Consider the following 15,725-nt stretch of genomic DNA (forward strand, 5'->3'; position numbering starts at 1 on the left):
TTGTCAATAGAGATGATTTTTCTTTTGCTACCTGACACATGGTTTTGCGGTAGACTTTGTGCATAGGGATATCCTGAGAGCAGACATTGGCAGCTATCAGTGTATATAATCCCCTAATGATGGAGACGGCCATCCACATGCTCCAGAAACGCGTTGAGATGTTGCTATAGAAGACAAATAGGGGAGACTAGTTACCACTAGAGATGAGCGAGTATACCTGTTCGAGTATACTGCTCGGTCCAGTATTAGCATACTCGGACTGGCTTGTTGCTTGGACGACTATCTCGCATGCTCGAGATCGAGCATTAAATTAATAAAAGACAGTGAAGAACAGTGTTAACAATGAAGAATAACACATTACACATGTGTACAGATGTTTTCCTTGTAAGAACACATTGAAATAACACTATTCTTCACTTTGCAGGTGTTCGCGCGTGTCTTCCGATAAGTTCGGAGATGTGCGCGCACATCTGCAAAGTGAAGAATAGAATAAAAACAGTGAAAACAGTGAACACAGGACCATGTAAGTGCAGAACACATTGAAAGAACACTATTCTTTACATTCCAGATGTTCGTGCACATCTCCTAACTTAGCGGAAGACACGCGCGGACACCTGCAAAGTGAAGAATAGAGTTATTTCAATGCGTTCTTACAAGGAAAACATCTGTGATGTGTTATTCTTCACTATTCTTTTAATGTTTTCTTTCAGTGAAAAAATGCTGGGGTCTCCCATTGACTTTAATGGGGTTTGTTATTCAATACGAGCACTCGAGCATCGGGAAAAGTTCGTATCGAATAACGGGCACCCGAGCATTTTAGTGCTCGCTATTTTAGTGCACTACTCTTGTGAAGGCCAGAGCAATCGCGGTTGTGCAGGACCAGTCTGGTAGGACCCTAGAGCATTGTAGGGACAGTCCATCCCATTGGATTACAGCATGTATTCTGATCCTGCATCCATGTGACCGATTCTACCCACCCATGTGTCTCCCTTTTCTGCCATCAACAATCGGGTGAGATCCAATTTTTTCATATTTATTGTTTGTAAAGAGTTGGTCACCTGTACTGTACTTATTGATCAGGTCATGTTGAAACCCTATGGCTGATCAGTATTGATAGGTGATTTATATTCATGTTTTTAACGCATTTACATTAAAGGTTATGTTTAGTGATCAGTCTATAAAAGTAGTTATGCGTGGTAAAGCATGCTAATTTAAATGCCACATTTATTAAAAGCTAGATTATAAAACAGTGCATTTAAATATCTGATATCAATTTGCACCTAATCTTGTCAATCTAACCATTCATCTTAACAATATCATTACATTTGATACAATCGCTGTAACGTACCTTAATTGTCAATGTGCATTCTAATTAAAACTGTTATTGAACCATAAAACAGTGCCTTTTCACAATAAGTAACAACAATTACAAATAGATTAACCAATAGAAATTAAGAAATCGAAAATACAAAAGGGTATTTCGCAATACCTGTGGTCAGCAAATGATTCTTTGTTTTCAGAGTTTAATGTGCCAGCGGTGGCAAACATGATGGTAGTGTCCAGATCACCAATAATTCCAGAAACAGCAGTGCCTGCCGTAATACAGGCTTGGGTGCCTTTATTACCTGCCTGCAATGCTGAGAGAACCAGAGAAACCTGAGAAACAAGAGAAGTGATAACATTCCATCAGCATGGAATAATAGATTGTCCAAAACCAAGGCCTTGTGCAAATGTATATGGGAATAATAAAACAATAATAAATGATTATATACTGTTCAGCTACATTGATATAAATGGAACATTATTATCTGCTAGTATGGGGTTTTCATCTAATCTGAATAAACTGATATTTCTATTAGTAGTAGAGTAGACTGTTTTGATAATTGCTATGCTGAAATAAAAAAACATGTCAGGGAAGTCCAGCACGCCATAATTGTGGAGTCATAATTTGTATTTTATGAACTTATTTACATACAAAGAAAAATTTAAGATAAAAGACTGGTGGAAAATAAATTGACTATTTTGAGTAGATGCTATTAAGATTTAGCAGCTGCAGCAATCTTCCAATGCCTGAACAGCAACACATGTTCCGATTTGAAAAATTCCCATAATCATAGTATCATAGTATCATAGTATATAAGGCTGGAAGGAGACGCAAGTCCATCAAGTCCAACCTTCAAGAATTAAATAAATGTTTTATCCCCATAACCCGTGATATTTTTTCTCTCCAGAAAGTCATCCAGGCCTCTCTTGAACATGTACATAGAGTCCGCCATAACAACCTCCTGCGGCAGAGAGTTCCATAGTCTCACTGCTCTTACAGTAAAGAACCTTTGTCTATGGTGATGGTAGAATCGCCTCTCCTCTAGGCGTAGAGGATGCCCCCTTGTTCTGGTCACAGGCCTAGGTATAAAAAGATCTTTGGAGAGATCCTTGTACTGTCCGTTCAGGTATTTGTACATTGTAATGAGGTCTCCCCTCAGTCGTCTTTTTTCTAAACTGAATAATCCCAAATTTTGTAATCTGTCATTGTATTCTAGTCCCCCCATTCCCCTAATAATCCTGGTTGCTCTCCTCTGCACCCGTTCCAGCTCTACTATATCCTTTTTATATACTGGTGCCCAAAACTGTACACAATATTCCATGTGTGGTCTGACCAGGGATTTGTATAAGGGCAGAACTATGTCTTTATCATGAGAATCTATTCCTCTCTTGATACATCCCATTATTTTATTTGCTTTAGCAGCAGCCGCCTGGCTCTGGTCACTAAAATTAAGTTTACCATCCACCAATACGCCCAAGTCCTTTTCAGCTTCAGTTTTACTAAGTAATTGACCGTTTAGAACATAATTATACTTTTTGTTTCCATGGCCCAAGTGCATAACTTTACATTTATCTACATTAAACCTCATCAACCATTTCTCTGCCCATCCCTCAAGCTTCCACAAATCCCTCTGTAATGCTAAACTATCGACCTCAGTATTTATTACTTTACACAGCTTAGTATCATCTGCAAATATTGAAACTTGACTGTGTAAACCCACTACAAGGTCATTAATAAAAATATTAAAAAGAAGTGGCCCCAATACTGACCCCTGTGGCACTCCACTGGTAACATCAACCCAATCTGAGAATGTGCCATTAATGACCACCCTCTGTTTTCTATCACTAAGCCAATTACTTACCCAGATACACAGATTTTCTCCTACTCCCAGCAGTCTCATTTTATATACCAACCTTTTATGTGGCACGGTGTCAAATGCCTTTGAAAAGTCCAGATATACAACATCCAAAGGCTCCCCCAGATCCAGTCTTGAACTTACCTCCTCGTAGAAACCAATCAGATTAGTCTGACAGGACCGATCTCTCATAAACCCATGCTGACGCTGGGTTATAAGGTTGTGCACAGTGAGATACTCCAGGATAGCATCTCTAATAAACCCCTCAAATATTTTCCCCACCACAGCAGTTAGACTTACGGGTCTGTAGTTTCCAGGATCGCTATTTGATCCTTTTTTGTATATTGGTACCACATTTGCTATGCGCCATTCCTGTGGAACATAACCAGTCCTCAGTGAATCTTCAAATATTAAAAATAACGGTCTGTCTATCACCGTACATAATTCATGCAGAACCCGGGGGTGTATGCCATCTGGCCCAGGTGATTTATCTATCTTAGTGGATGCGAGGCGGCGCCGTACCTCTTCCTGGGTTAAACTGTTGACATTATAAAAAGAATTTACATTATTCCTCATTGTGTCTTCCACCAGGGGATTTTCCTGGGTAAAAACAGTTGAGAAGGCGACATTCAGTAGATTGGCCCTTTCCTCATCTCCTTCCACCATGACCCCCATGTTATTTCTAAGGGGACCCACACTCTCTGTTTTTAGTTTCTTATCATTTATATACTTGAAAAATAATTTGGGATTATTTTTGCTCTCCCTGGCAATATTTCTCTCAGTCTCTATTTTTGCGGCCTTTATCTGCTTTTTACAGGATTTATTTTTCTCTCTATAATCCTGTAATGCCTCATCGCTACCTTCACGTTTTAGCACCTTAAACGCTTTATCTTTCTCGCTTATTGCTTTCCTTACAAGACTAGTTAGCCACATAGGCTTTTTCTTGTTCCTTTTATGCTTTTTCCCATAAGGTATGTGTTTCTCACAGGACTTTTTCAGAATATATGAGAAAAAGTCCCATTTTTGGGGGGGGCTTTTGTCTTTGAGAGCATTATCCCAGTCTATGCCTTTAAGGTCTTCCCTTAGTTGATGAAAATTTGCCCTCCTGAAGTTTAGAGTGTTGGTTGCCCCTTCACTAACGTGCTTAGTAAAGCGTAATACAAAATCAATGATATTATGATCACTATTCCCCAGGTTCCCCCCAACTTGTAGTTTTGATACCCTATCAGGTCTGTTGGTAAGGATAAGGTCCAGCAGTGCCCCCCCTCTTGTTGGCTCCAGGACTAGTTGCGACAGGTAATTGTCTTTTGTTGTTGACAAGAACCTGCTACCTTTGAAGGACCTGCAGGTTTCTGCCCCCCAGTCAATATCTGGGTAATTGAAGTCCCCCATGATAAGTACTTCACCATGCTTTGAAGCCGCATCCATTTCACTTATCAGCATTTCCTCTGCTGCCTCCATTATATTTGGAGCCTTATAACAAACCCCTAGTAATATTTTATTATTTTTTTTCCCTCCTCTTATCTCCACCCATAGGGACTCCACATTTGCGTTACTGATGTCATCTCGCAGGACGGGCTTGAGGCAAGAATTCACATATAAACAAACCCCTCCCCCTTTTTTATTTATACGATCCTTTCTAAAAAGACTATAACCATCTATAGTAACAGCCCAGTCATAGCTACTGTCCAGCCATGTCTCGCTGATACCCACTATATCATATTTCCGTTCCAACATCAAGAGTTCCAGTTCCTCCATTTTGTTTGTGAGGCTTCTGGCATTTGTGTACATACACTTTATATGGTTTTCCCTGTCCGTATTCCTTTTGTCCTTATTCCCCAATCTCATTCCAGCCCCCCTTCCTCCCCCATGGACTATGGCTCTTCCCAGCTCTCTATGTACACCGTCTATTTGCCCTGCACAAGTGTATTTGCCCTCCCCCCAGGTCTCTAGTTTAAACACTCCTCCAACCTTCTAGCCATTTTTTCCCCTAAAACAGCGGCCCCCTCCCCATTGAGGTGCAGCCCATCCCTACTGTAGAGCCTGTAGCCCACAGAAAAGTCAGCCCAGTTCTCCATGAACCCAAACCCCTCCTTCCTACACCAACTTTTGAGCCACTTATTTACCTCCTTGATCTCCCGCTGCCTTTCTGGTGTGGCACGTGGTACAGGCAGTATCTCGGAGAAAATTACCTTTGAGGTCCTTGCCCTGAGCTTATGGCCTAAATCTCTGAAATCATTTTTAAGGACCTTCCACCTACCTGTTACTTTGTCATTAGTGCCAATGTGGACCATGACCGCTGGTTCCTCACCAGCCCCTCCCAGTAATCCATCAACCCGATCCGCAACATGCCGAACCCGAGCACCCGGCAAACAACACACTGTTCGGTATGCACGGTCTTTGTGACAGATTGCCCTGTGTGTTCCCCTAATAATCGAATCTCCCACTACCAGCACCTGTCTGACCTTGCCTCTGCTCCCATTACCCTTCTTACTGGAGCACACATTCCCCTGGTTGCTAGCGGCCACATCTTTCTGCAGCATTGCTACCCCAGAGCTGATATCCCCCTCATCCGCCAGCCTGGCAAACTTATTGGGGTGCACCAGATCAGGACTAGACTCTCTACAACTCTTCCCTCTACCCCGCCTTCTACATGTTACCCAACTAGCTGCCCCTTCACTCTGCACCTCCATACTTCCCTCCCCACAACCATCTTCCCCAGAGAGTTTGTGCTCCAGGAGCAGCAAACTTCGTTCCATATTATCAATTGCCCGCAGCCTTGAAACTTGCTCATTTAGATCCAGAATCTGGGCTTCCAGGTGAGCAATTTTCACACACCCCACACAGCAGCATTCCCCCTCGAACGGCTGTTCAAGGAAAGCATACATGGCACAGGATGTACACCGTGTAGCAATGCCACTTATGGAGTCCATTGTTCTAATGGGGATTACAATAGAATTATGCACAGAAAGAAGAATTTACAGTCAAAGTAACACAGAACACAGAAGTTACCTGCTAAAGCCCCTCAAACTTAAGTCCCTTAAACGTAAGTCACACTTAAGACACTGCACACACTTGAGATCAATGCACACTCGCCGCCAAGCTCATACACTCGCTTTGCTAATGCTTTTTTAAAAGTTATCTGCCACAAAAATCTGCAGAGCTCACTGCACAAGATCAGGCTGCAAACCGATAATGTAAAATCTTCCTGACTAACTACAGTATTATAGCTTTATTTATGGTATTTGTAGCAAGGTGTATGTGGTTATGGTGTTCTTATAATCCAAATGTTCAGGAAGATCACATTCCCACAATAGTTTAATAGGAGCATGTCAACTTCGGAGATGCTCAGCATGTGAAAAAGTGGAGATTGTTTAGTGTTGGTAAAATACTTTATCTTGGATTTTCATTACTTAGATTCTTTCTTCCACAGATTGGGAGCATCATATTGTTCAATAGCTCATTTTTGCAGAGTCTCAAATCTTATGAAACACCAAGCATATGTCACCTTTTCTGTCACTGCCCGGGCACAGTCGATCAACTCCCGTTTAGTGTAACTATCGGATGGGCAGATTTGTAGAGCCCCAGCTTTCTGCACCAAAAAAATACAGCCGTGTCCTAAATCCTGAATTCTTGTCTTGATTTGAAACCCAACCTGCAAAAGAAACTCAATTTCAGATAAACTGTGGGATGAATGATGCATCTCATCCAAGGTGCCTCAAGCACAAACTCTGGAAACAGAAAAAAATTATCTACCGTTACATTTATTACCTCTTTAGGTTCTGCTGTAGCAGCAGCCATTCTCCCCTGGACAGCTAAATTTCCATAGTCAGTGGTCACCTGTGATGCCAAACCGCCAAGCTCCTCTGGATTTGTTACAGATTTTGTCATCTAAAGGAGAGAAATTTGGAAAAAAAACCGAAATGCTGAAACATAAATCAAAACAACAAAAACATAAAAGGTGGACAGCGTGAAAAACACAGAGATCCAAAGATGTAGCTTTCATCCATTTCTCAGAATCATGTTCCTCCTTACCATCTCTTGGGCAGTTACAGCGATTGCCTTGGAGTATTTAACACCGGTCGTTTGGTAATCCACAAAGGTCCCTGTCGGTTCTGGAGGAGTCCCTTCATCAAGCTGCAACAAGAAAGTGTAGCAAAACATATAATAAAATATACACACCTAATAAAAGGAATATAAAACTACAGTAATGTATCAACAACAAGGTAATATGCACATTTGATGAACTGTAAATAACAGAACATTATATAGAAAATATTAGATATAATATTATAAACCCCTCCCCTCTCCACAGCAATGCATGGCACACGGCGCCGTAACATGGGGAAAGATAGGACATGTCCTATTTTTTTCCCAGTGTACGGAGAAGTACGGTGCCACACGTCTGCTGTACCGTATTGCTCCGTGCGGCCATTGCCGGCCTATGGGGGGGGGGCATATATACACGTCCCTCAATGGTTGTGTGAATGCAGCCCAAGACGGAGAAATATTTTAATTTACACACTGATAAGCTGTAAAACTCTGTAGACCTACCTTGCTCATGGCATCTGCAATTGAGTCCACCATACCTCCCACCATACCAACTTCACTGGCAGCCTCATTCAGCGTTATCATAAGGTCGTCTACGGCCTCCTTCATCAGCTGAGCTGCTTCTGCAATAGCATCATGTGTGTGGGAGGCCTGTGAAAAGTACATATATAACAAACATGTGCAATGTTGCCTAAGTGACTAGAAAATGATTCCTCATTAAACTCTACCCCACATATGATGTAATAATACGTTATGTTAGGGAAGGTATTTGGGCAATCTCAAGTAAAATTACACCATATGCCTATAATGAAGATTTATAGATATCCAATTTCATATAGTGTATATGGGGCCTTTTAGCAGTTAATAACAGTCTGAGGAGGGTGGGGTGGGAAATGGGTTTTGTCTGTACCTGTAATGATAAAAATTGTTCAATAAAAAAGATTTGATTAAAAAAAAAAAAAAAAAACAGAATTCCTAATCCTTAAGAGGTAATCACATTCAGTATTAAAATAAAAGAAAGCAACTTAATGGCACTTCAATTACCATCACTTCATCGGCTGAAGATAATACTGTGTAGGCTATGACACAGCTCACGTGTACCCTCTTTTTGCACAGATGATGACTAGAACATTTTCTCTTATACCTCAAAAAGTCAGCTCCAGGTTATTGCCATGTATGGCCATGAAGCTGCTGTAAAGCAAGTAATTTATTATAGGTACTTTTAGAAAAACTACACAGAGATGACATCAGTCATGTGCAAACCTTGGAATAAAAAAAATTAGGAAATGAAATAAAATTTTATAAATATTATATTATGTCCTATGCGTAAAAAGAGAAAAGTTAATGATACACTCCCATTCAAGTGAATGGAACAAAGCTGCAATAACATATTTAAATAAATAATTCAGCCACTACACCATGTCTAGTGCTAAGTTTGGCATGAAGTAAAGAGGATACAGACTGAAGGTAACAATAGTTCATCAATACTGCGGTCCCAGAAAAATGATTTAACATAAATAAACTAGGTAAAGAGCTTGTTTAACTTTCTAAATCCCCAAGTACAAGATTCATATATGATTTTTTTTTCATCTAAAGTTCCCCTTTTAGGTTACGTAAAACTTGTAAGAACATAAATAAAGCCACTTGACTAATATACCTTAGGGTTTCCACCACCCTCTTTGGCGGCATATAGCATCTGCAGAGCTGACTCAGCAAGGGTCTTCGTTTGATCTAGCACGGTCATCTGTTGCTGATGATCCAAGATTTTGGAAACCAGACCAACAGCAGCTTGAATCAGAGGCTCAAAATAGCGTGCAAGTTGGGTGACCTGTGTTATAAATGAATAAATCATTTAAATTAAAAAAAAAAAAAAAAGCAGAAGACTGCATTACACTTGCTTTCTGCATAAAGAATATTTCAAGGTTGCCATTGAATTTTTAAATCTGTCATACACATCAGATTAATGAAGGACAAACCCTATTGGTCTGTTACCTTTGCCCTGTTGAGAACATATGCATGCATCCTTAGACTACTCATACTTGCCTGTATGGGAGAGGAGGAAGCATAGCCATCTAACATGAATTACCACCTTTATACCTGCCATATAACTCTACCTGGCAAATATCTTTGCCATGGACTGAGACAAACCTATGTGAGTTGGCAAGTCCTACTTCCACATGTACATCTAAGATAGTACACAGTTCCTAGACAATACTGGCATTAATACACTCATTACACTATATATCCATAAAGCTTAGAAAATGTTAATATTTATATTTCCTGTACTCAACCTCTTTTAGCAATAACATAAACTCAGCTCATTTGCCTACAAAATTTAGGCGTCCAGAGTCCGCATACGCATCCTCTCGACAGCACCCTTCCTCTTTTTTTTTTTTTTTTTAACAATACCCAAAACCGAGACCATAAAGCTAACAGTAACTAACCAGTGAGTTAAGAAAATGAAAGGATTGGTTGCTATATGAATAATGTCCATTCTCTAGGTGGGAAATGGGCTAAATAAATATAAGAATGTTTTACTATATAGAAAGGCCTCTATCGCAGCACAACATAGAGACTATAAGAAGGCAGAACAAGTGTGGTAAATGATTCATGTATACCTTGTGACCAAGCTGAGCTGCTTCTCCGCGTGCGGCTGTGGTAATAGGATCGATCAAGTGACCTATCTCTTGAACTACAGATGTCAGCTGTTCCTGGAGAGCCTTAACCATAGAAAATCATATGTAGTTAGCAGGAGTGAATGATTAAGTCAGGATGAAATTTTCTTGTTATACCTCATGGATGATATAATATTTAAGAATAATTAACAAACAAAAGGATGCTTTTAAACGCTATCAATATACAATATATTTGCTGCTTTCAGACAAACTTCTGCAGTTTTTTTTCTATGAAAATAAAATTGGTTAAACATGGATATGGTTACAGGCTCATACCTCCAGTGAGATGTCATCTCGCATAGCTAGATTCTGGCTGACACTTGCAAGAGATGCTTGTTCAATGTCTCGAATACATCGGTTGATACTATCAATGGACTGGTCACACTCTCTCTGTCCTGGAGCTTTGTCCCTATACAACCATTAGGAGAAAAGTATAATAATCAGTAAATAACCAGAGTTACAAAAGGGCCTCACATACCCTTAACATTAGAAAATATTACACTCTTCTCCCTGATCCCGTCACTACAAAAAAACTACACAGGTGTCATATCATATATCAATACATAGGAAGTACTTGGAGATACAGACCCATTTTAAAGCTAGTAATTTAAAGAAGGACATGCCCCAACAAACAATAAGTCTTTTAGAGCAGAACTGTTGTAGTTGCCCATGGCAACCAATCAGTGCTCAGCTTTCATTTTCCCACAGCTGTTTATAAAATTAAAGCTGAGCTCTGATTGGTTTTCATGGGCAACTACACCAGTTTTACCTCAAACTTACTGTTTAATCTCCCCCATAACTATCAAGGACAAGCAATGGATTGATAGGATATACAAATGCTATGTGAAAAGGCTCATTGAAACAAATGAAGATAGATCAGCACTCAACCTCCTTTGTGTAAAGGGGCCTACAGAAATGTGTTACAACCTTTTCTCTACTAACTGGAAACTCAAACATCCACAACTTTGGAAAAAAAGGAAAAAGATTATTTCATGTAAAAGCATTTGCATGTGAGGGGAATGGGAATATTACATGGCTGCCCAGCACTGTTTGTTTGCTTTTTGATCTCTATTAGGGAAACAATGGTGAAAGCATTTATACATATTTATTCTAGACATTTTTCCACAAAAATTGGTTCTGTCTACTTTCCAGTGGTCACAGTAGTCACGGCATGCTCTGTGGAATGTGAACACAAATTCATACCTAATCGACGTGATCAAGCTTTTAATAGAGTCCGAGACAATTCTGGAGTGACCCGCGAGACTAGACCATGTTGGTGGATCTTTTGGATTAATTGCTAAAGAACGAGCTGTCTTGATAAGTGATGATGAACTCTCTAGCATGGTGACGGCAGATACCAATATAGGCTCCTGTGCTCGAGCCCCCTGCAGGTGACAAAATGTTATGTTTTGTGGATCAATAAAACATAGAACAAAATACGGCTAATGTCAAGGTGTAGCATTAAATATTTCAAAAAATTATAAGAAACTGAAGGATCTTTCCTTATCATTACATACACTAGTCCAAAATGGTAGTGTGACATTTCAGATGATAAGAATCATTTAATAAAATTCCCAGAGATCTGTCAGTAAAACAAGTATGCTTCCGACATATAAGATTATATAAGAAATTAAAAAAGGAAAAAAAATGTCCTCCCCTAGTCATGTTCTGAAAATAGGCACCTGGAACATTGTGAAAATAGTCAGAAAAGCTATATAATTAATAAAGCATTGTATGTCAGACAAGTTGACATATGCAGAATTTATACAGATTAATACATCTAAAATTATCTAAACTAGACAGGCTAAAAAAAAAAAAGTGACTTGGTAAATGTCATGGTAAGGTGTGAGGGGGAAAAGGAGGATAAATATAAAACTATAGACACTAGATTGTGGACATCGCATTTAAAGGCGGAGGACTATACTGTGTAAACATACTGTTCTGGGTATAGCAGGACAAATTCTATTAAAAAAATGTAAGAAAAGGGTATAGGCACTAGTTAAATAATCAGCTTTATGTTAGATTTAAAAAAAAAAAAAAAAACTGTTAATGCTTTATTTAGCTGCATGTAAGCGGTTTATACTATCAAGATATGTCAGGAGTAATAGCTGTAAAATGAATGTGAGCAAGTATAAGATACCATCATACATACTATGATGGTATCTTTTGCTGGCTCATATTTTTGAAGTATAAATAGAGACTTAAAAGTGCTACCGCCATTTTGTGCAACTTTCCGATTATCCAGTATTATCAACAAGACTATTTATATGTCCGCATTGGTTTATTTTACTTTGTAAGATGTGCTGCAATAAAAATACGGTAATTATAATATAAATTTTTTGTACTTTCAATATCTGATCTCAATATCATATACTGTGCATTGTGTAAGGGCCCTGCACAATACAGTTCTAAAGCTTCCTAGTTATATTTTATGCCAGTCTTTATGATGGTTTGAGAAGTCAAAGTTGCCTAACATATAGTTACACATTTTAGAGATATAACTATATATATATATACACCCCTTCTATGCAACTAAATACATCATAAAAGCTGGTAATGATTTAGGATAGGACCTTACTAGTGACTATACCCTTTCCTTATATAAATTTAAAACTGTCGATTACAATACAAAAACAAAAAAGAATGAACATTCTTGAATCACAAAATGTATTAAGTTATCTAAGGGTTAACTAATCCTATTGCATTTATTAAAAAGGCAAAAAAAAAAAGATGTTATTCTGTGGAGGTATTTAAAAAGATATAAGGAAAGATGGAAATAAATAGTAAGGTGAAGGTATCGCTGTGAATAATGACACAGGGGATTAACCAGGGAAGTATGATGTCTGAGAATTCTAAGAGACCACATTTCATGAAAAACCTTAAAAGCAAAAGATTATAGCAAGCCAAGCTATCGCATAGTAAAAAATGGAAAAAAAGGTGAAAGAGCAGAAATACTTACCTCTGTGCTGATCTGGGCTGGGATACTGGCAAACTCTGGATTTGAAGCAAATGCAGTCAGGTTCTCTACAGCTGATATGAGGGGTGCGGTGGCTTTACTACATTTCTCACGATTGTCATCTGAAAAGTCTCCATCCAGGGTCTAGGTGAAAAAAAAAAAAAAAAAAAAAAGAAAACTAATAAATAAACATTAAAAATAATCCACTCTTTTGCTTCAGGATTGACCACGCAATATATTCTTCTGCAGCAACTTTCTTTTTAAATGGCAGTTGATGAGGTAAAATTTCTGAACCAGCAGGCTTTACATTTCACAAAAGCAGTGCAGCACTTTCAATAGATGTTTTTTTCCCTACACTTACACACACACACATATTACAAAAAAAGTGGCCATTCCCTTTAAAGCCCCAATACATTGAGAAAAGAGTCGAGCAAAGCCCTCTAAATTTTGGCAGAACTGGACAATTTTCTTGTGATGAAGGGGAAACAGTGATGAAGGGGAAACAGGGATGTTGACTTTTATCATGCTTGATCCTTTGAAAATTAGTTCTTTCTAAAATGGTATATGTAACGGCAGCGCGCGGGGAGCTGGAGCTTAAGAAAACAGATGAGGACCTGTGGAGGGCGTCAGAAAGGTGATTAATAGGCTGAGCATACTAGGCTGCTGGCTATATACCAGGGGGCAGGCACTGGCTATATACCAGGGGGCAGGCACTGGCTATATGCCAGGGGGCAGGCACTGGCTATATACCAGGGGGCAGGCACTGGCTATATACCAGGGGGCAGGCACTGGCTATATACCAGGGGGCAGGCACTGGCTATATGCTTGGGGGCAGGTACTGGCTATATTGCTTGGGGGCAGGCACTGGTTATATGCTTGGGGGCAGGCACTGGCTATATTGCTTGGGGGCAGGCACTGGTTATATGTTTGGGGGCAGGCACTGGCTATATTGCTTGGGGGCAGGCACTGGCTATATTGCTTGGGGGCAGGCACTGGCTATATTGCTTGGGGGCAGGCACTGGCTATATTGCTTGGGGGCAGGCACTGGCTATATTGCTTGGGGGCAGGCATATAGCTATATACTAGGGGGCAGGCCATGGCTATATACTAGGGGGTAGGCACTGGCTATATACTAGGGGGCAGGCACTGGCTATATACTTGGAGGCATGAGCTGGCTATATACTGGTGGACATTGCCTGGCTGGCTATATAATGGTTGGAAGGGACTGCTGGCTATATTCTAGGCGGCATGTGCTGGCTATATATTAGGGGGCATCCTCTGGCTGGTTACATACTAGGAAGCATGTGCTGGCTGGCTATATACTATGGGGCATATAGCCAGTGCCTGCCCCCTGGAATATAGCCAGCATCACTGGATGGCTATATACCAGTGATGGCAAACCTTTTAGAGACAGAGTGCCCAACCTACAACCAAAACCTACTTTTACGTCGCAAAGTACCAACATGACAATTTAAGCAGTAACCTATTGATCCCAGCTGTATCACAAATTTCAATCGTATTGGCGTCCTGAGGACATCAATGCAACAGAAAGAAGATGGAGAAATTATAGCTTCCTTCCAGGTTCCCCTGAAGAGAAACAATTAGGGGATCCAGAGCAGGAGCTCCAATGATAATCCATCTCTGTCCACACCTTCTCGCTTCTTGTGTAGTCCTGGCAGCCAAGGAAGTGTCGCTTTAGCATGGCATGTCCATGGCTGTCTTGGACCGCAGGAGAAAGCCATTAGTCACAATTAGCAAATTATGTGCTGGGGTGAAGGCCTGGGTGCCCACAGAAGGGGCTCTAAGTGCCACTTCTGGCAACCGTGCCATAGGTTCGCCACCACTGCTATTTACTATGGGGCATGGGCTGGATGGCTATATACAGGGTGGAGGCTGTGACCAATACATTTCCCACACTAATCTTATACATAATTCAATAGTTTTTTTCATTTTTTGTAAAAATTAGGTACATTGGCTAATACTCAAGTATATACAGTAATTGAATTTGTTGGGTACTTATATAAGTAGTTTAAAAATTTGACCAGATTATACCTGGAAAGGAAACATTTTCCATTTTCACCAATTATACTGATAGTGATACAGTGTAGAATGATATATAGTTATTTATGGGAGACTGGACACACAGGTCACTTTTCCATTACCTTCCTAGCATGTACCAGCAGCCAGTTACTAAGTGCTCCAGGAAGGTAGAGGCGAGCAAGACAGTCAGTGATCAGTGGTGGCAGCAAATACATTACACAGGGAAACTAGTAAAATGAATAACTTTGCCTCACAGCCTCCCTTGGGGTCCAACTTCTATGCGACTGGTGAAACTGATATCTACCAGTTCCACAGAAGTGAATGGAGCATTGGTTATGCACAACCCATCAATTCACATGAGACATAGGGGGACCACAAGTGGTAGTGGTGTTTCCTCAAGTGACACACAGCTAAACAGGTTATATAATATAAAATATGTTAAAATAAAAAAATTCTCAAGCTAAAACAGACTGAGGTGAAAAAAAAAAAGTACAGACAAGGACATACACACAAATAAAGCCCATTAAATAGAATAAAATATACATGTTAAGATTGAGGATAGGTCTCTTTGCAAAGGTTTCTCATTTCTAAATGTACTAGTAAATTTTGCGTATATTAAAATAGAGGCAGTAAGAAAGCAGATCCTATCCATTTGTATCCTAAAGTCTCTGATTTATTAATACAATAAAGACTATGGTGTTACAATTGGAATTTATTTATCTTCAGTGATCAGTTAAAGCAGCCTGTTGTACAGACAAGGGTGCACCGCACTTAGAGCAGCTACCGGCATGGGATAAAACAAAGAATAAGGAAATATACTAATGA

The 15,725-nt window shown here is 39.8% G+C and overlaps 1 protein-coding gene across 4 annotated transcripts in view; it reads right to left on the minus strand.

The window, feature by feature from the left end:
• Positions 1-15,725, minus strand: part of TLN2 (talin 2) — a 148,433-nt gene that overhangs the window by 17,392 nt on the left and 115,316 nt on the right. For all 4 annotated transcript variants that reach the window (XM_072147781.1, XM_072147780.1, XM_072147779.1 and 1 more), the window contains 10 exons: positions 12,864-13,004; positions 11,108-11,289; positions 10,181-10,313; positions 9,848-9,949; positions 8,887-9,057; positions 7,734-7,880; positions 7,215-7,316; positions 6,951-7,070; positions 6,688-6,834; positions 1,490-1,656 (listed from right to left, as the gene is read on the minus strand). In XM_072147781.1, coding sequence (XP_072003882.1) covers positions 1,490-1,656; positions 6,688-6,834; positions 6,951-7,070; positions 7,215-7,316; positions 7,734-7,880; positions 8,887-9,057; positions 9,848-9,949; positions 10,181-10,313; positions 11,108-11,289; positions 12,864-13,004 — 1,412 coding nt within the window. The remainder of the gene's footprint in view (positions 1-1,489; positions 1,657-6,687; positions 6,835-6,950; positions 7,071-7,214; positions 7,317-7,733; positions 7,881-8,886; positions 9,058-9,847; positions 9,950-10,180; positions 10,314-11,107; positions 11,290-12,863; positions 13,005-15,725) is intronic.

Source organism: Engystomops pustulosus, chromosome 4 (genome assembly GCF_040894005.1).
Source record: "Engystomops pustulosus chromosome 4, aEngPut4.maternal, whole genome shotgun sequence".
NCBI classification, from domain to species: domain Eukaryota; kingdom Metazoa; phylum Chordata; class Amphibia; order Anura; family Leptodactylidae; genus Engystomops; species Engystomops pustulosus.